General features: G+C 48.5%; 1 protein-coding gene across 1 annotated transcript in view; it reads right to left on the bottom strand.

The window, feature by feature from the left end:
* ADGRD2 (adhesion G protein-coupled receptor D2) overlaps positions 1–20,624 on the bottom strand; it is a 642,994-nt gene that overhangs the window by 243,411 nt on the left and 378,959 nt on the right. Inside the window, exon 21 of the mRNA XM_073639770.1 lies at positions 598–639. Within this exon, the coding sequence (XP_073495871.1) occupies positions 598–639 (42 nt within the window). The remainder of the gene's footprint in view (positions 1–597; positions 640–20,624) is intronic.

The following is a 20,624-nucleotide window of genomic DNA, read 5'->3' as shown; positions in this document are numbered from 1 at the left end:
GGTTGTGAATATAGGCACAACTCTAGGATAACATGTATTCCATATAAATCCTTTTTCGCGGTCTGCTACCACCTTGTTAAACCATAGAGGGTCCTTCAAGAGGTTCCAACTTAACAAAAAATGTTTTTTAGAAAAAATACAAGAAATTGGTGCTTCCACTCTGTGTCCAGGATTCTTCAATATGGTTTATTAAAATGCAAAGATAAAAAAAAAGATAAAAACATAACGCGTTTCAGCAGTATTGAGCTATTCACCTGATGAAGGTTGACCCAGCTGAAATGTTGTGTTTTTATCTTTGCATTTTAATAAACTGTATTGAAGAATCTTGGACACAGAGTGGAAGGGCCAATTTCTTGTATTTTTTCTAAAAAAAATCTTATGTTAAATAGGCATTGTGATGGTGTTATGTGGGCAAGACTGTTGCGGTGTGCTATTAAAACTATATTTACAACTGTAGTTTAATCTTTAACCTTTCATCTGGTTCTCATTCTAATTGCTAGAAAAGAGAAAACAGACACTCATTTAAAAAAAAACATTTTTTTTAATTAATTACAACCCCTTATCAATAAACATTTTAATGCGGAGGGATTGCCTTACCTCACTGTTATAAATGGCATAAATCAAGAAAATATACAGCCCCTGTAAAAAAGGATAAAGTAATGAGCTTATTTTCTTATCAATATATACTTTCTTTTATAGACTTACATTTAAATCAAATTGTATTCACAAGCTTCCAAATGTTATTGCAATAATTACTTATAGGTTAAAGGGAATATGTCAGCAGGTTTTGTTATGTAATCTTAGAGCATTATGTAGGGGCAGAGACCCTGATTCCAGTAATGTGTCACTTACCGGGCTGTGTTTTGGAGTTTCAATAATATAAGCTTTGTTTTTTTTACCAGCAGGTGATTATCACGAGAGGACTAGGTGTCACGTGCCTCCTAGTCCCACCACTGATTAGCAGCTTTCTGTCGATACACAGTGTAAACAAAAATCTGACAATCAGTGATATGGGTGGGGTTATAAACAGCTCAGCATTCTGAGCTCTGCTAATTCTGCAGCAGAGAAAACAGGGATTCTATCACAACTGCTCCACCCAGTAAATCAAGTGACACATCGCTGGAATCAGGGTCTCTGTCCCTACCTTGTGCTGCTGTCAGGCTACATAGCAAAAACCTGTTGACAGATTACTTTTAATAAATATAAATTAAGGTATGATTTAGACCCAGAATACATGGATTATGTACATAAAGAAATATAAAAAAAAACAAAGCTATTACTGATTTTTGTTAAGGAACTAGAAAAGTTACCCAATTTACATATTTAAAAAAATGAAATAGTGAGCTGTGCTAATACTTCTACATTTTCAAAATAGCCACAAATTTATGAGGATGGGATTTTGAATGGGAATGTCCAGTATGACCAGTTTTTTTTTACCATTAAAGGTCCCTAAACACATCAGATAACTATTGGCTGAACGATCATTCTGCCGCCAACTCTTTCTTCTAACTACTCCGTATATAGAAAATCTTGGCCGAACACTTCTGTGTTCTCTATGAGAGAGCCGCTGCCAGAAGTGTCTTGTCTTTTCTCTGGTGGGGACAAAAGGATCGGCAGTTGAAAATCCATCCAGGAGGCCTTTATTCACATTAGCCTGTCAACTTTTCCTGCCAACGTCAACGGGCTTGGCCAACTTTAATCTAATGTTTGGGGGCCTTTACTCATCTAGTGTTACCAGTTCCAGTACATTGATGCCACTTCATCTTTTCTTCCTTATAGGCTGAAGTCGCATGGGTAGTCTCTTGAGCCAAATACAGAAATGAGTCTAAAACTAATAAGTTATATATGACAGATTTTCATCTTTTTTTTTAATACACTTGTGTTGGCTCGAAATACTACATGATAGACAAAAAAGCACCACAAAAACTGCACTATTAGAGACACATTTCAAGTTTAGAAGGCTACGCATCCCAAACCTTCATAGAACCCATAGCCGTCTAATGTTTAATGTGATCATTACTATGTTTCGCCAAGTTTGCTTTGACCTCTGGCCACATAATCTCATGTTAGTGGTAGGGTCCTCAGTTTTTTTCAGTTCATGAGGTCTATTTCAGTATCTTTCAATCCTATTAGAGATCATTCTTTTTAATTGATCTGAGACTTCTCAAAATGTTTCCATCATTTGCTTCAAAATACTACGATAGATGAAAAGGCGCCACAAAAATTGCAGCTTTAGAGACCCATTTCAGTTTAGAAGGCTACTTATCCTAAACTTACACAGAACGCACAGCCTTCTAATCTTCAATGTGACCATTATGGTTACTCATTACTATGTTCCTCTTAATTGGCTTTGTCCTCTGGGGAGCCACATACTGATGTTGGGCGTAGGAACCTTAGGTTTTTCAGTTCATGAGGTCTATAACACTACTTTTCAATCTTTTTAGATGTCATTATTTTTAACTGACCCGAGTCTTCCCAGAATATGTCTACTTCATTTGTCCAATACATGATTCTACTACTGCTTTCTTCTAGAATTTCCCATTCCCTACACAGGATAAAGTAATTTTTTGTCTATCATTACTGAAGGGATTTTTTAATGTACAGACCATATTCCTTTGAAGTCTTGTATGGTCAATAATATATTTTTTTGTACAGATCTAGGTATTTCCTATAGGTTTGTAAGATGGTTAAAAATGGGTTCACCACCTTCTTACAAAAAATTAAGGAATGACACCAATTGAAGCAAATTGTGAATTTTTTTTATACTGAACATTGTTGCCATATTCTTTATTTTGCAATACTATTTCACAAAATGTATAGTCTACATGCGACTTTGTGTGGATGTCCAGTAGATTTGTTGGGTACTGCTGCTTGTCATAGGTATCACTACCATGTCACAATTAGAGATGAGCGAACCTTCCAATGTTCGGTTCGGATCGGCGAACTTCCCGATGTTCGCTGAACAGTTAGTCGAACATATCCAGACCCCATTGAATTCAATGGGAGGCAAAACCAAACACACAGACAACACCTTCAGGGGAGCCCAAAAGCTGCCAAAACAGCTCAAATTAGGGGCAGACATCAGGAAAAGTGGCATCAATTGACCCAGAGTACAAATAGTATATTTGAGCTGCATGGATGCATGGTACAGGGCCCGGGACAGAGCTTGGACCAGCATTTCTAGCTTAAACATTGATCAGTAACAGGTGGATGAGTGACAGGTGTAGGCCTGGTGCTCTGAGAGCCCTGCCAAATAAAAGCAACACAAACGAAGGAGACCCAACTTGGAGTTCAAACATTTCCAAAAATTAGGGGCAGACAAAAGGAAAAGTGGCACAAATTGACCCACAGTAGAAATATTATAATGCCACAGCAGCAGTCAGCCATGGGCCATGCATGAGGTATCAGGGTCTGGGCCAGCATTTACAGCTTTGAATTTAAATTCAAATTAAGAGGTGGGTGAGGGATCAGTGTAGACCTGCTCTGCTAGGACCTCTGATACCTCATGGAACAGCTCAAACTGCTTTTCTGCTCAGTCATACTCAGGTGGCACAAAAATCAGCTTTGCAGACTACTATTGTTCGAAAAATGTAAGGATAGTAACACAGGTAGTTGACTGAAAGTAAGTGCAGGCCTGCCGGTCTGGAAGCCCTACTGCTACAGGCAACACACATGAAGGAGACCCAACTTGGAGTCTCCAACATTTCCAAAAATTAGGGGCAGACACTACTAAAGTGGCATCAATTTCCCCAGAGTAGAAGTAGCATATTGGGGCTCTGACACCCCTTCCACTACAGGCAACCCACCAGATGGAGACCCAACTTGGAGTCTCCACATTTCAAAAAATTGTTAGTAACAGCAGTAGCAACAGCAGGCACAGAAGCCACGACAAAGGTGTCACAGACTTCAATAACGTGAGATCAATGCAGCACACTAAAATCAACACCATTGTCTAGTCTGCCCAGTCTGCGACTGGGGTGCAAAAGTCCTTGGAGATCCATTACTTGTTCATCTTGATGAAAGTTAGGCGCTCTACACTTTCAGGAGACAGCCGGATGTGCTTATCCACTTGCAGTGCTGAAGACACGTTCTGAGAGAAGGCTGCTGGGCATGACAAAACCTCCAAGGTGTGAGAGGCGAGCTCAGGCCACTCTTCCATTTTTGAAGACCAAAATGCCAAAAGGGTCCAAACTCCCCCAGTGGCATTAATATTGAGTTCGAGAATACTCTTGCACAATCCTCTCCAGTTGCTCACTATGTGTCAGACTTGTACTCTGCTCTGCTGGTGCACAAGCTGGTCTAAAAAAGGTGTTAAACGACTCACAGAAATTGCTTCTGCCACTTACACTGCTGCTGCTAATTTTTTTGTGCTGATGACTCGATGTTCCTGGGGTTGGAAGTCTAGAACTGCGATGCACACTCTGTACCTCACTGCTGTCTTGGCAAAGCCACCCTTAAGATTGTTTACACGCGTGTTTCGATACTCCTGCATGCGTGCATCCCTTTCCAGGGGGGAGGAATCTTGCAAAATTTACTCTCGCACCGTGGATCTAACAGAGTGGCAACCCAGTATTCAGCACTATTTCTAATCCTAACAATACGGGCATCATGTTGCAGATAGTGCAGCAAGAAGGCGCCCATGTATCGTGCGCTTCCATGAGGTCCAAGTCTGTGTTGGTGGCAGGGTAACACTCAAGCTTGCTTCCTCCGTCCCCTCCAACCAATCATGGACAACAGAGAAGGGATCATTATCCTCTTCATCTCCTGACTGATGCGCGCCCATCACCTCCTCATCTTCCTCCATTTGTTCCTCGGCTCCTGCACCTTCACTAACAGTTTATCTGGAACCATGAGCACCCCTTGATTGCTGTAATCCACCCTCTCAAGGCACCCACCTATGCGACGACAGTCCGGAACTTAGAAATATTGTTATCCCTTCCGCATCTTCCTTAGCTTCCTCCTCTTCCTCTGGGACCACCACCTCCTCCCACAGACTATTCAAAGTATGTTCCAGCATGTGAATGACCAGAATAGTAATGCTGATGATGCAATCATCAGCACTAACCATCTTAGTAGCCATTCTGAAACTGTGCAGAAGGGTGAAGAGGTCCTTCATCTGTGCCCACTCCGCAAGCGTGATTTGCACCACATCTGTACTGCATTGGCCCAGGCTATGCAAAATGACACACTGCACCAGGGCTCCTCGCTGCTGCCACAGTCCCTGAAACATGTGCAGAGTGGCAGCAGCGACATGTTGGCATATAGCATATGAACCGGTAGGCTGAAAGACCTCTGTAGCGATGCAAGTTGTTGACCTGCGGGGTGCGAATGGCAGAATTGAGCACACAGCGACTTTCCGCAGCAATGCATACTGGCCGGGATAGTGGCGGAGAAGAAACTGCTGTACCACAAGGTTGAGGACGTGAGTCATGCAAAGCATGTGTGTGAGGTTGCCCCGGCATAGGGTCGCCACCAGGTTAGCAGCGTTATCGCACACGGCCTTCCCTGGCTCCAATTTTAGAGGAAACAGACATTGCTCTAACTCAGCCTGGATAGCTGTCCAGAACTTTTGAGCTGTATGATCTCCAAGGCATATTCATTTAAACACTGCCTGATTGTGGTGAGCCCTAGCTGCACAGTACAGAGGTGGGGGGATTCTCTCTGCACTGTCGGAATGCATGTTTCATTAAGGCAGAGGTTGAGGGTGCAGGTGGAGGCACTAAAGGGGGTGGAGTAGGCAGAAGCAGTGGATTAAGTGTTAAATACAGAGGTTTGTCCTGCATACCTTGGGGATTCCATGTGGAGCAGCCCCTTCCCCGCTTGCCCCCACAGCCACCAGAGTCACCCAGTGCCTAGTCAGCGAGATGTGAGTCAGCGAGATGTAACGCCCCTGGTCATGCTTACACATCCAGGTGCTTGTGGTGAAATGCACCCTGGCAGACAGATTTAGTCAAGGAACGGGTGATGATTTGTGCGACATGCTGGTGTAGTGCAGGCACAGCTTTCTTAGAGAAGTAATGGCGACTGGGCAACTGGTACTAGGGGACTGTAACAACCATCAGCTGTTGGAAACCATCTGTATCCAGCAGGCGGAAAGGCAGCATTTCTGTGGCCAACAGATTGGAGATGGTGGATTTCAATCTCTTAGCTTTGTCATGTGTAGGATGAAACAATCTTTTACATGACCACAACTGTGGGACTGATGGCTGGCTGCCGTGCTGAGAGGGGGTTTAGTAGGGTGAACACAACAAACTGCTGGACCGTGAGTGAGGTGAAGGCGAAGATGTTACGGTGGATTGAGAAAGATGTGGTGTGCTAGGTGAAACAAACACAGCAGGCATGTCCACTTCCATTACAGCTGACAGGCTCTCACTCAGCCTGATTGGAGTGGGTAAACAAGTGGAGGTTCTACGGTGAGAGACCTGCGTGACAACACTTGGCACGGTGATGGAGGTGGAAGAAGCAGCAGATGAGGCTGATGGGGCGGCCGATGGTTGGTGAGACCCGCTGGTCCGCAATTTATCGCAGTGAGATTGCCAGAGTAACGCATGTTGATCGCGCGTGTGATGGTTCATGCATGTAGTAGTCAAATTATTGCAATTTTTCCCTCTACGGAGTCTTTTTTTGCAAAGTTGTCAGATAAGGTGAGTTGGCTCATCCTTTGCGGTCTCAAAAAAGGCCGAGACTATGCAACCCTTGCCGTCCCTGGGAGCTGAAGACCTGCGACCGCTGGTGACCACAGCCACAGTTGTAGCTAAGGATGCAGGTGCTCGTCGTGGTGGCATCACTTAGTGTCTATGCCATAGGCCGCAACGTAACCTCCTTGTCTTCCTCCTCCTCCACCTCCTAAGCTGAGCTACTCAGCTGCGTGCCTCTGGGTTCACAGCAAGTGGTATCTACAACCTCATCATCAACCTATCTGTTCTCCCATGCCTCATCCTTAAAGTCACCCTCCTCCTCTTCCTGCCCTGACAGCACAGTACAGTCTGCGTGCGCTTCAGATATCGGAGTCTCATCAGGATCAACTCCCCCCACAGGGGATAATGTCTGGTGATGAGGGTCTAGATTTGCTCTGACCCTACTTAGTCCTGCCTCAGATCCAACCTAAAAAAAATGTTGGGCATCGGTGTAGATGCTTTCCTCTTCTTGAGTCTGTGAATCTTTGGTGCAGTCCTCTAATGCCCATGGCATAGAATGTGTGAACAGCTCTGCAAACTCGCCCATCTGGGGATCCCTATAGTCAGTTGGGCAGTTGGAGAGTTGTGACGCGGGGAGAAACAAGATTAGTTGGGGTGCCACCTCTGAGGACTGTACTGTGCGTGATGTTAAGGTGGAGGAAGAGGAGAGGCCACTTGATGCAGCGCTTGCCATCCACTGGAGCACATGCTTTTTCTGGACCCCATGTACAAGGCGTATCGCTGTGCGGCTACCAAAGAAAGGGAGTGGAGTAGCCCGTCCAGTAACAGAAGTTGTGAGTTGGCCTTGGATAGGACGTGACGGTGTTGATTCACTAGTGCTTTCACTAACATTACCACCTACCCTAAGTATACCTTGAACACCAAGTCTATTCCCCCTTCCACCATGACCTCTCTTTTTCCCACTCATTTTCTTCAGATAGTGTGGTTGGAGCACGCTATTAGCAACAAAAAATTCGAATTTTTTTTTCTGCAGACAAGGTCTGTATAAAATAGAATATATGCTCCAAAACTTTTCAAACTGAGATGTGGCCTGCTGTATCACCTTAGTAACAGAAGGAACTAGATTTTTTTTACTGTGGATGAGGCCTGTATAAAATAGAATACATGCTCCAAAAAATATCGAGCTGAGATCTTGCCGGCAGTATCACCTTAGTAACAGAAGAAATTATATTTTTTACTGTAGATGAAGCCTGTATACAATAGAATATATTCTCCAAAAAAATTTCAAACTGAGATGTGGCCTGCTGTATCATATTAGTAACAGAAAAAAATTTATTTATTTTTTTACTGTGGAGGAACTCTGCATACAGTAGAATATATGAGCCCAAAAATATCAATACCTGCTGTATGTATCATGGTAGTAACAGAAAAAATTAGAGTTTCAAAGGTGTACTCGTGCATGGAACACAATAGAAGCAGTGCACAACAGATTACTATGCTAAAATGTGCCCCGCTGTCTCCGTCTGGACCGCACAAAAAAAAAGATCTGCTGGAAGGTCGATTTCACAGCCACACAGGATCCCATCTATCTAAACTATCTGACTTAGAAGCAACCGCCTAGCTAACTATTTAAAATCTTTCAGTATCCAGGAGCAGCATCAGGAGCATCCTCTCTGAGCTGTTATACTAACAAAATGGCGCTAAAACAACATGTCCGCTCTTTATATGTAGAGGGACATGTGATTTCAGCTGCCAATGGCACAAGAACTTGTGTCTGGACATTGTTGATGGTTCCTTTGTCCTGATTGGCTTGCCGCAATCTGCACACATTAAGAAAAAAAAAATTAGATTACAAGCACGCCACGCCGCTCCTCTGACCTCTCCCCACCTCCTCCCCTCATCATACAGCACAACTATCCTAGCCAAAGTGCTAAAAATATTGTAGTGGAAACACAATCATTTGCTGGACTTTTACCGAATTTTGCCGATTTTAAGTAAAAAAGCTCGGGTGTCCGATCACTAATCCGAATGTGCAACGTTCGTGCTGAATTTTAAATTGGCGAATGTTTTTTCGAATATGTTCGCTCATATCTACTAAGGAGGTCCAATGCGCAACTAGACAGTTGTCTCTAATAAAGTGGCCATTTAGAGTAGATAAGAGCACCAGCAGTAGGTGGCACAGAGGTAGTGCAACACTGGTGGGGGTGTACTCATTGCGCCACAGGCTAGGCTTACTCTGGTGGGGCATAAGCGACTACTTGGTTTTCTCTAAAGATTCTGATGGTGAGGTTAGGCTTTGCAGCAGGTAGTCACCAGGTAGCACTCCAGGGCAGTCCTCGGGTCTGCGGCAGCTGACCGCAGGGTCAGAGGCACAAGTGCGTGGTACAGAAGGGCAAAGACTAAATGTGGTCAGATGATCCGAGGTCGGGACAGGCAACCCAGGATCAGTAGGATAGGAGTGCTGAGATCAGGAGTTGAGAGGACAGGAAGGATGAGAGAAGTAGCTAGGTCGGCAATGGGACGTGGAATACAGAAGAAAGCATACTTATCAACAAATGGGGTAGGAACCAACATTTGAGCCAGGAATGGTGGGTAGATCTGCCAGTTATAGAGCCTGCTGACATGGGATTGGTCGGGGAACCTAATCTCTGCAGGACACAGCAGGGTTAAATTCCTACAGAGACCAGCCATGCCCCTCTAATGCTAAATGGAAACCACTCTAAGATGCAGCAATGCTGCAAGAGGCAAAGCTCTCCGAGCCATGTCATGACCATGGTGAGTAGGGCGGTGCTGAGGAGGTATACAGGCTACCGCCATGACAGGCAGTAGTTCCAAAGGCCCCTTTGCCACAAGAATACACCAGTATTATAAATGGCACATATTAATTGCTGGGCACTGTCACAGATTTGGCACTGGAGCACAGGAGCTTAATTGTAAAGTTCTGCAGAATATGTTGCTGCTATCTAAATAAAATTATTATTATTAGCTTACATTGATATTTTCTAAATGAACACTAACAAAACACTTCCTATTACAACCTGAAGAAGAATTAGACTGGTGTTAATACAAGACAACAAAATGCTGTAAGTGCAGGTAACTAGTCTTAAACTTTTTATATTTTATTACACAGAATAACCTCTGAATTACCGTACCTCACTCTTGTAAGTGAAGTAGAACAAAATCCATTAATGTATCACACAATGCAGAGAATAATGGAACATTAAACTGTATTATGTAATGACATTGTGCCTACGCCTCAGCTGGTGAATTTAGCGTTTAGCGAATATTGCTGTTGCAGGCATCAGTTTTATTAATAACCCTTTTCTCTTTGTTCCCTTAAAACATCCCTTTATCGCTTATGCTTTTTACAACATCTTTTCTTTTTTTTTTTTTTTATGGATTTATCTTATCCGCAGTTTGACTACTATAATTCATGTAATTTTAAGCATCTGCGTCTTTGACCTTTTTCGATTTGTAAAAACATTGGGCAAGAAAAAAAAAACAACTTTAGCGTTACACAACTTTATACTTATCCTGAGAAGATGGAAGAGGAAATGCGCATCGAAAAGAATGACGAGACGTAAAAGCCTGCTTTAATGCTATACAGCACCAGCATATTCTGCGGTATTGTACATAGATTGTATCTTTCGCATCCGGAGTCTCTGACCTCAGTGGTGTGTAAGGGAGAAGACCGGGGTGTAAGTGCTTTCAGAGCAAGGGATCCGGAACTGCCGGGGCCGTACCTCCTGTTGCAGGGGGGAGACAGACTGCGAGCACAGGAGTCATGTGACTGGGAAGTTGAGGGTGTGTCCAGAGACAGAGCTGGGAAGTCAGGTGACCGGTGGACTCCTGGTGTGACTAGAGAGAGGAAGAGACGAGGACGTTTTGCGCGGGAAAGCGGAGCTGAGTCCCGCTCAGGAGAACAGTGTGAGAGGGTCCAGGCTCCTGGCTCGAGTACTGGGAGCAGGAGTCGGCTGCAGTGGACCGGAGGAGTCAAGCCCGACTATAGAGATAAGGGACGCAGGGTCCATGGAGCCGAGGCACGTGAAGTGCCGTGTTATGGACTAGGGGCTCAGTGGGTAAAACCGGAGACCGCCCGCTGCCGCCAGAAGACGGAGCATTGTTTGGGTGGGGAAGCCTGAAGAAATCATCACCTGCAGCTGCTGGCGACTGCCTTGTGAGGAGCCAGAACCAGCTAAGTGTACAAACTGAAGTTTACAACCGGTTCGGCTCTGCTTCATCTTGTCAGACTGTGAACTGTTAGTTATAGACTTTCTCCTGCTATTTCCCTTGTTTCCCCCCCCATATTTTCCTTGTTGCTCCCTGCATGGAGATTGACCTTGTTCTTATAACACCCCCCTGTTTATTAACCCCCTATTGGCTGCTCTGTGTTTCTGTGTCACTGCATCTAAAGTACCCGTGTTACAGGTGGAGCACACAGATATCCAGAGTGTATCAACCAACATATCTGTCTTGGTAAAATGAGGGCCTCAAGCCAAAGATAGAAAATGGAACTCAATAGAGCTGTGTTTCGCCATGCAAGACAGAAGTTCTGGAGTTTGGTGCCTTCGTCACCACTTTTCCATGACTGTTGGTCAAGCTCTCACTAGAACAAGACCTCTTCTCACCAAACGTCCCATGGCAGGCGCAGCAAATTTATAACTACAGTCCTGCTTAACTGTCAAACATGTACCCAGTCCCAATATTTTACATGTTATGCTAGTGACGCGCCCCCTTGTTCTTATAAACCCCCCTTGTTTATTAACCCCGTATTGGCGGCTCTGTGTTTCTGTGTCACTGCATCTAAAGTACCCGTGTTACATTTGGCGTAGTCGGCAGGATGCAGTCGTTAGACACAGACACTGCAGAGCAGCCCATCCTGGGAGCTCCTAAATCTAGCTTGCCACTGGGGGCCATGCTCAGCAATCTCCCAAAGTTCACCAGGGACAATATGATGCTGTGGGACTGGATTGAGAGAGTTAGAAGTATGTTACGGATGCATCCGATGACCCCAGCTATGCAAGCCGAAATAGCTTTACTGGCCCTGGACGGTGATGCCCGACAATCCGTGATGTACCGCCCTTCCCATGACCGGGATACTGTAGAAAAAGTGGTGCGGATACTGGAGGAGATGCATGGGGATCCCACCAATGTAGGAGAGCTGAGGATACAGCTGTTTCACCAAGTGCAGCAGGAGGGGGAGACTGTGACGCAGTATGTTAATGCCTTACAGAGGGTGCATGCCTATATCACTAGAAAAGACGACATGGGGAATTTGGGAATGGGCCCCCCTGACGTGATCTTGAGGGACCAGTTTGTGGCAGGCCTCAGGGATGTGCAGCTGAAGCAGGCCTTGAGGGAGCGCCTGCGTGCCAACCCACGTTTGACTTTCCTAGAACTGGGGGCAGAGGCACGTGTGAGAGAGCAGGAGATGGGGGTGACGGCCCTGGCAGGAATGGTCCGGAGTAACGAGGTACCCACCCCGCCTGCAGCTGAACTGGAATGGGCTCGAGAGATGCGAAAGGAGATACAGGAGATGCGGGATGAATGGTCCAGTCTCAAGAAGACCCCTGCCCCGACACCAGAGATACCCAGATCGATTGCCCCAGTTATGGAAAGAATTGAATTCAGGACCCCCCCTGCAGGAGAGTTCCGTAGAGAAGTGAGGCAGCCCTACACAGACAGAAACATGACCTGCTGGAAGTGTGGAGGCACAGGACATTTCCCCAGGGGCTGTGCTAGCCGACGACGGCCCCTGTCGCGGCAGCCGTTAAACTAGCAGCCTCCGTGTTTGGGGGACACAACCCGGAGCCTGAGGAAGGGGAAAGAAGAAAAGGGAGTCCCAAGGACCTGGTTTCCACCAGCCCAACTGTCTGGGCCGAAATAAGCGGTCGGGCTGTTCACTGCCTGATTGATACGGGATCCCAGGTGACTACTATGAAGCCTACTTCCAACAGCGATTTCCAGAGATAGCGCGGTCTGAATGGGGACCAGTAATTAGACTCACGGCAGCTAATCAATTACCCATCCCGGACGCAGGAGTGGTGTGGATGAAGATCCGAGTATCAGGAAAAGATCTGGGGAAAAAAGGAGTCGTCTTCTCGCAGGGGGTACCGGAAGTGGACCCCCGGTGGTTAAGGAGATGCTAGCCCATATGTGACAGAATGGTGTGATACGGGAGAGTCAGAGTCCGTGGGCAGCCCCGATTGTCCTGGTCCGGAAGAAAGATGGGACCCTGCGGTTCTGTGTGGACTATAGACTGAATGCCTGTACAGTACGGGACTCTAACCCACTACCTCGAATTGAAGAGTCTCTGTCGGCCTTAGGGAAGGCAAGATACTTCTCCTCCTTGGATCTGGCCAGTGGGTACTGGCAGATGCCCATGGCCAAACATGACCGTGCGAAGACGGCATTCATATTACCCATGAGACTGTTTGAGTTCAATCGGATGCCCTTCGGCCTGACTAACGCCCCTGGGACGTTCCAGCGTCTGATAGAGTGGTGCCTGGGTGATTTGAACTTCGAGGCAACACTGATTTACCTTGACGACATAATTGTCTATGCCGCCACCTTCGAGGAACACCTCCAGTGACTGGAGCAAGTACTGAGTCACCTACAGAGTCATGGCTTAAAGGTGAAGCACCAGAAGTGCCACCTGTTCCGCAAACAGATCGAATATCTCGGTCATACTGTATCCGGTGAAGGAGTCAGGCCAACCCGTGAGAAGGTGGCCGCTGTACAGGAGTCGCCTACCCCGAAGACAATGAAGGACATTCGGGCCTTCCTGGGACTTGCCGGGTACTACCGAAGATTCGTGAAGAACTTCACCCGCATAGCCAACCCATTGCTGGAGCTACTAAAGGGAGTGCCGGCGGGCTCCAAGAATCAGGCAATTCGGTGGGGAAGCAGCCAGGAAGAGGCTTTCCGTGCCCTTAAAATGGCCCTAACCGAGGCCCCAATACTTGCCTATGCAGATTTCTCCCAACCATTCATACTCTACACTGATGGGAGCCTACATTGTCTAAGAGCCGTGTTATCCCAAGCACAGGATGGGAAAGAGCGCGAGATTGAGTATGGAAGTCGCTCCCTTCACGACTCAGAGAAGAACCCACATAATTATAGCTCTTTCAAATTAGAGTTGCTGCTCTGGTTTGGGCAATGACCGAGAAGTTTGCAGAGTATTTGTCCGGGTCCGAAGTACTGGTGAGAACAGATAACAACCCGCTGGCCCACCTGGAGAATGCAAAATTGGGAGCCCTGGAGCAGTGATGGGTGGCCCGCATGGCCAGGTACCGGTATAAGATCGCCTACCGGCCTAAGGCAGAGAATACTCACGACGACGCCCTCTCCAGAGTGACATATGAAAGGCCTGATCATGACCACGATGAAGATTTGTAGGCGGATGAGACCCCTAGCTTCCAAAGTTTCGTGAGACCGCTGACCGCGGCGCAGGGACAGATCGGAGAGACGTCGGAAGAACAAGTGCTAGGGAGGCCAAGAGATGACTGGATCCGACTTCAACAGACTGACAGAGAAGTTGCTCAATTACGACAATGGGTGGCTTTGCGGCAAGTCCCCAGTTGAGAAGAGAGAAGTACCCTGTCCCCGGAAGCACTGAAAATGCTGGGACAATGGGAGAGACTGTGTTTGCGAGACGGGCTGCTGTACCGACGGGTGCAGCTACTGCCAGAGTTCGGGACCACCTGGCAAGTGGTGATCCCAGAGAAGTTGGTCGGAGTAGTGGCCAAGGAGGCTCATGAACGAGGGGCTCACTTCGGACCAGAGAAGACATTTCAGTGGTTGCAGAGGCTGGTGTATCATCCCCGACTGCGATTAACAATAGAAGACACTTGTCGAAGATGTCGGAGCTGTGAGCTGGTTAAGCCCCCGGAGCAGCAGGTCCCCATACAATCCATTGTGACTTCTGCCCCCTTGGAGGTGCTGATGATCGACTAGTTGGCTGTTGGACCGGCGCATCTCGGGTATGAACATTGCCTGGTAATGACAGACCACTTCACAAAGTTTGCGGTAGTGACCCCGACCAGGGACCAGACCGCCGAGTCAGCTGCGCAGGCCATCTGCCGAGACTTCATTCGGGTGTACGGCTGCCCAAAGAGGATCCATTCCGATCAAGGCGTCTGCTTCCAAGGCCGGGTGATGGAAGAGCTGCACCGGTTGTACAAGACTGAGAAGTCACGGACTACTCCTTACCACCCTCAAGGAAATGGGGCCTCTGAACGCTTTAATCGGACACTGATCCAAATGCTCCGCATGTTGGAGGAAGATCAGAAGGTACGATGGCCTGAGTTTGTGGCCGAGCTGGTGTGGGTCTACAACAACCGAGTGAATAGTACGACGGGGTTCACTCCTTATACCTTGCTGTTCGGGCGAAAGGGGCGAGAGATCACCGAGTTAGAGCTGGACCCCGAGGAGGACTAACCACGGACGGGGAGGTCTTCCTGGGTCCGGGAACATCGGCATTGACTGCAGACCCTCCGACGGTTGGTACAACAAAAGTTTCAAGAACTCAAACATCATGAGACATTGCCTCTTCGAGGGACAGCTCTGAGGCCCGGGGAGCGGGTGTTGGTTCGGGACAGGTGGCCCCGGGGCAAATTGAGTAAGCAGTGGGAATGGACCCCGCACCGAGTGAAGCGCAGGATTGGTGCTGAAGGACCTGTGTATGAAGTTCAACCCGAGGGGACTGAAGGAGCCCCTACCAGTGTGGTTCATCATAGTATGCTGCGGCCCTGTCTGTCTAAAGATGACAAGGATGAAGAACAATCACCTGCTTCTAGAGAAGGTCCTGTTACAGTTGCCCCAAGCCACGATGTGGACAAAGTAGAATTGTTGATTCTACCTCTGAGCCCCAGCACTCGATTACCTGCAGTCCCCAGCGCAGGTGGCGAGGGAACAACATCGGTTGAAGCCACCCAGCAGGCGGAGATTTGGAATCCGAGTGACCCTGCACCACCCCATGGGTCAAACTGAGTTATGCCGGTCAGAACGGACAACAGCATGAGTGCCTCCTCAATGTTACGAACAAGATCAATTTATATGGCACCGTATTGTTCAGGAAGTCCAAGAGTGTGAACGTTTGATGAAGGAACTCTCACCCGTGGAATGGCGAGTTAAAGGAGAGCAAGAGTGTAAGGGGGAAGACCGGGGTGTAAGTGCTTTCAGAGCAAGGTATCCGGAACTGCCGGGGCCGTACCTCCTGTTGCAGGAGGGAGACAGACTGTGAGCACAGGAGTCATGTGACTGGGAAGTTGGGGGTGTGTACAGAGACAGAGCTGGGAAGTCAGGTGACCGGGGGACTCCTGGTGTGACTAGAGAGAGGAAGAGACGAGGACGTTTTGCACGGGAAAGTGGAGTTGAGTCCTGCGCAGGAGAACAGTGTGAGAGGGTCCAGGCTCTTGGCTCGAGCACTGGGAGCAGGAGTCGGGTGCAGTGGACCAGAGGAGTCAAGCCCAACTATAGAGATAAGGGATGCAGGGTCCATGGAGCCGAGGCACGTGAGGTGCCGTGTTATGGACTAGGGGATCAGGGGGTAAAACCGGAGACCGCCCGCTGCCGCCAGAAGACGGAGCATTGTTTGGGTGGGGAAGCCTGAAGAAATCATCACCTGCAGCTGCTGGCGACTGCCTTGTGAGGAGCCAGAACCAGCTAAGTGTACAAACTGAAGTTTACAACCGGTTCGGCTCTGCTACATCTTGTCAGACTGTGAACTGTTAGTTATAGACTTTCACCTGCTATTTCCCTTGTTTCCCCCCCCATATTTTCCTTGTTGCTCCCTGCGTGGAGATTGACCTTGTTCTTATAAGACCCCCCTGTTTATTAACCCCCTATTGGCTGCTCTGTGTTTCTGTGTCACTGCATCTAAATTACCCGTGTTACAGGTGGAGCACACAGAAATCCAGAGTGTATCAACCAACATATCTGTCTTGGTAAAATGAGGGCCTCAAGCCAAAGATAGAAAATGGAACTCAATAGAGCTGTGTTTCGCCATGCAAGACAGAAGTTCTGGAGTTTGGTGCCTTCGTCACCACTTTTCCATGACTGTTGGTCAAGCTCTCACTAGAACAAGACCTCTTCTCACCAAACGTCCCATGGCAGGCTCAGCAAATTTATAACTACAGTCCTGCTTAACTCTCAAACATGTACCCAATCCCAATATTTTACATGTTATACTAGTGGCGCGCCCCCTGGGCCACGTGGGGAACCCGGAACCGGGCCTCTGGTGGGATGCAGGGGGTGGTAGTCTCAGTGTGGCGGCGACCCGGTCCGTGGCTCAGGGTGGTCAAACCAGTGGCAGTCTTAGTGTAATAACAAATGTCCGACTACGCCACCCGTGGATTGCGGTCAGTGGGCAGCCGAGTATGGGATAACTCCCCACGGGAGAAGTATTGCCTCAGGGCAGCTAGTGTGGATGATGGGAGTGATGGTGTGAGCGTCCCAGTACTAGTGGTGCTGGTGCGGCGATGAAACACAGAGACGTGTGGTGCAGTTCAGGGTCTTTACTGATGGTATAAAGCAGACCCTCCCGGGAGTACTGGTTAGCAGTAGAGGCCTGGTCAGTCTGTGAGCAAGCAGGATCTCCCCTGGCCAGGCGGAGTTGTAGGCCTCCCCGTCTATCTGCACTCTTTCCTGGCTACCTTGCCGTAAGCGGTTACAAGTAGCCCACGTCCCTGAGTATACCGTGTGGTGCTCACCCGTATGGCTGGTGACTTGGGGCGTTCTGTTAGCCTCGGCTCCTGGATGGCGGCGCTGGTCCCTTTCTTGTGACTGAGCCTCCAGGCTTCTATGGCCAGAGGACCTGGAATCCCCTGCCGGCTGGTTTCTGCTGCTGGGTGTATATCAGTCCCCACAGCCTCGGACTCCGATGTCCGGTTGTAGTGTCCTCAGCCAGGGCGAGCTCTGCTCAGCTCCAGCCCCTGGTCTTCAGCTACTGTTCCTACAGAGCTCCTGCTGTATCTTTCCCTCTCCAAGCTCTAACTGACCTAATCCCACCCCAGACCCAGTTTATAAGGGCAGATTCCTCCCCTCCCAGGTCTGGGCGGGCAGTGTTGCATGCTTAGGGCTCCTGACCAGAGAAACCTTCCACTTGCTCTCAGACATAATATTTCTATTACTGTGGCAACCAGACCCCTGGGGTGCCACATTCCCCCCTAGTAAATTTTAGTACTCCGGGACTAAACACATTTTTAAAGAAACATAAATACAAGGGTATAAACGATAATACAATAACATATTTACAAGAAGCTTTAGTTCTTTAAAGGTCACGGCGTGTCCGCAACCGGGTGTCCATATCACCCAAGGTGAAGTTTTAAGCGAAGTAGGGGACGTGTCCAAAGCAAACCCCTTGCGTTGGCCTTGGGCGTGGCTGCAAGGCTGAAGCTAAATACTTTGGGCCACGCCAAGGAGGCCACGCCAGACAGGTTTTCTCTTCCGCGGCCATCTTCGCAAGAGGCACAATGTGCAACTATCTACAAAACTGTTCCGGTTATCCAGCGTCCATAACCTGTTAGTCAAAAGAAATCTGCAGGGTAACTGAGAAACATAATTAATAACAAGCAACAACAAAAACCATAAACATTTTCAAGAAACAGGTACATTTACAGTGCATTAGTTTATATTTTCCAGCGAGCGGGCATCTGACCTCTAGTGACTCTAGTGGACCTACGGAGCTCACTAACTGGTCCTGCACTACAGGGTGTAGGGCATGTTGCGGGTAGGCTGGGCGGCTGTCTGCACACTCTTTGGCTCACTAGGGGCACGGCAGGCTCACTACTAGCAGAGGGTTGATCCTCCTGCGCTGCTGGTGTGGACTCTTCTGCCTCCTGGGCCGGCTGCTCTTCCAGCTCTACCTGGTCTTCTGTAGGCACTTGAGGGGCTGGCTGGAGAAATGTGAGGACGGGCACCACGATAGCATTGTTTACTTGTGTCCAGGACCGGGGAAAGTCTCCGAGTACGGTGCTGATCATTTCCTCCTTTTCCTCTACGGGTTGAGGGTCTTCCTGATCTTCATCCGTGCTTTGCAACTTCTCAGGGCACTTTTTCAGGTGGTCTCTGGAGACAGTGGCTGTGGTCTCTCCTCCATCCTTGCTGATGACGTACACCTTTGGATTATTATGGCTTGAGGGCAGTACGGTGTACGGATCCTTTTCCCACTGGTCGTCCAACTTATGGAACCTCCTTTTTCTTTTCAAGACCTGCTCTCCAGGTACCAGGGGAACAGGGGTAGCATGTTGGTTATAAGTCCTCTCCTGCCTTTCTCTTGATTGACAGAGACTTCGCTCGACGCTCTCCTGTACTTTCCGGTACTGCAGCTGCCATTCTGTATCCCAGTCTGCCTCTGGCGAGGTGTCCTCAGGTGTCAGGACTCCCATATCCAGGTCAATAGGCAGCTTACCAGGTCTTGCTCTCATTAGATAAGCCAGAGTACAGTTGGTGGAACCTACCAGGATGTGGTTGTACAGGTCCACCAGATTGGGCAGTTTCTCAGGCCACAGGCTGCGTTCTTCCAGGGGCAATGTTTTTAGCAGATCTATCACCACCTGGTTCATCTTCTCGCAGAGTCCGTTGGTTTGCGGGTGATAGGGCGTTGTTCTTATCTTCTTGCAGCCATACAGGTTGCAGAACTCCTGGAAGACCTCTGCCTCGAAGGCTGGTCCTTGGTCTGTCAACACTTGCTCCGGGTACCGGTGTGGACGGCAGAAGTGCTGCTGGAAGGCTCTAGCTGCTGTTTGAGCCGTTAAGTCCTTGACGGGAACCACCATCAGGAACTGGGAGTAGTGATCTACGATTGTGAGGGCGTAGACATACCCAGATCTGCTCGGAGCCAGTTTCACATGGTCCAGGGCTACCAGTTCCAGTGGCTGTCTGGTGATGATGGGCTGCAGGGGAGTCTTCTGGCTGGCACGGTCCTTTCTTCTTAGGTTGCACGGGCCACAGTCTCTGCACCACCTCTCGATGGCTCCTCTCATGCCTACCCAGTAGAACCGTTCACGCAACAAGTACTCCAGCTTCTTCCATCCAAAATGTCCTGCTCCATTGTGGTATGCCTCCAGCACCATAGCCGCGTCTCGTCTTGGGACCACTACCTGCCAGGTCAACTCATGTGTTCGAGAGTTAACCATTCTTCGGCACAGCTTCTCCCTGTAGAGGAACAGCTTACTTTTCTCCTTCCACAGTTGCTTGGTCTCCTCCGGAGCGTCTGGGTCAAGACGGGCATTGGCCTGTGTCAGCATTTCCTTCACCAGACAGACTGCGGGATCACTGTCTTGCGTTTCCGCCCAGCTGTAGTGGGGCAAGGGATTGAACGTCACAGAGCGCCTGTCCTTCACACGGTGGGAATACAGGGTAATCCCATGACGGTGGAACGCAGGGAGCTCGACTTCTTCCAGATCTTCTGGATCTTCCCCTACGTCCGGTAAATTTGGCATTCTAGACAGGGCATCTGCGTTGGCATTTGAGCGTCCCGCCCGGTATTTGATGGTGAATTCATAGTTGAACAGGCGGGCCATCCATCTCTGTTCCAGGGCACCGAGCCTTGCAGTGTCCAGGTGTGTCAACGGGTTGTTATCCGTGTACACGGTGAACTTGGAAGAGGCAAGGTAATGCTTAAAACGTTCGGTTACCGCCCACACCACTGCCAGGAACTCGAGCTTAAATGAGCTGTAATTCTCAGGGTTTCTTTCCGTGGGTCGCAGTTTTCGGCTGGCGTAAGCAATTACCCGTTCTCTCCCCTGCTGGATCTGGGACAGTACGGCTCCTAGCCCGATGTTGCTTGCGTCCGTGTGGAGGATAAAGGGCTGGCTGTAATCAGGGTACGCCAGGATTTCATCCCCCGTGAGGGCCATCTTCAGCTGGCAGAAGGACTCCTCTTCCAGCTTTTCCCACCTGAAGGGCGGCTTCTGGTTTTTGGCTTTCCGAGATTGACCTATCAGGAGGTCCTGTGTTATGTTCTGCTACCAGAGCTAAGGA

Source organism: Phyllobates terribilis, unplaced genomic scaffold (genome assembly GCF_046119375.1).
Source record: "Phyllobates terribilis strain yellow unplaced genomic scaffold, ASM4611937v1 Scaffold_7__3_contigs__length_470593459, whole genome shotgun sequence".
In the NCBI taxonomy this organism is placed as follows: Eukaryota; Metazoa; Chordata; class Amphibia; order Anura; family Dendrobatidae; genus Phyllobates; species Phyllobates terribilis.
Note: the sequence above shows the minus strand (reverse complement) of the source record. Positions and strands in the feature narration are given on the sequence as shown.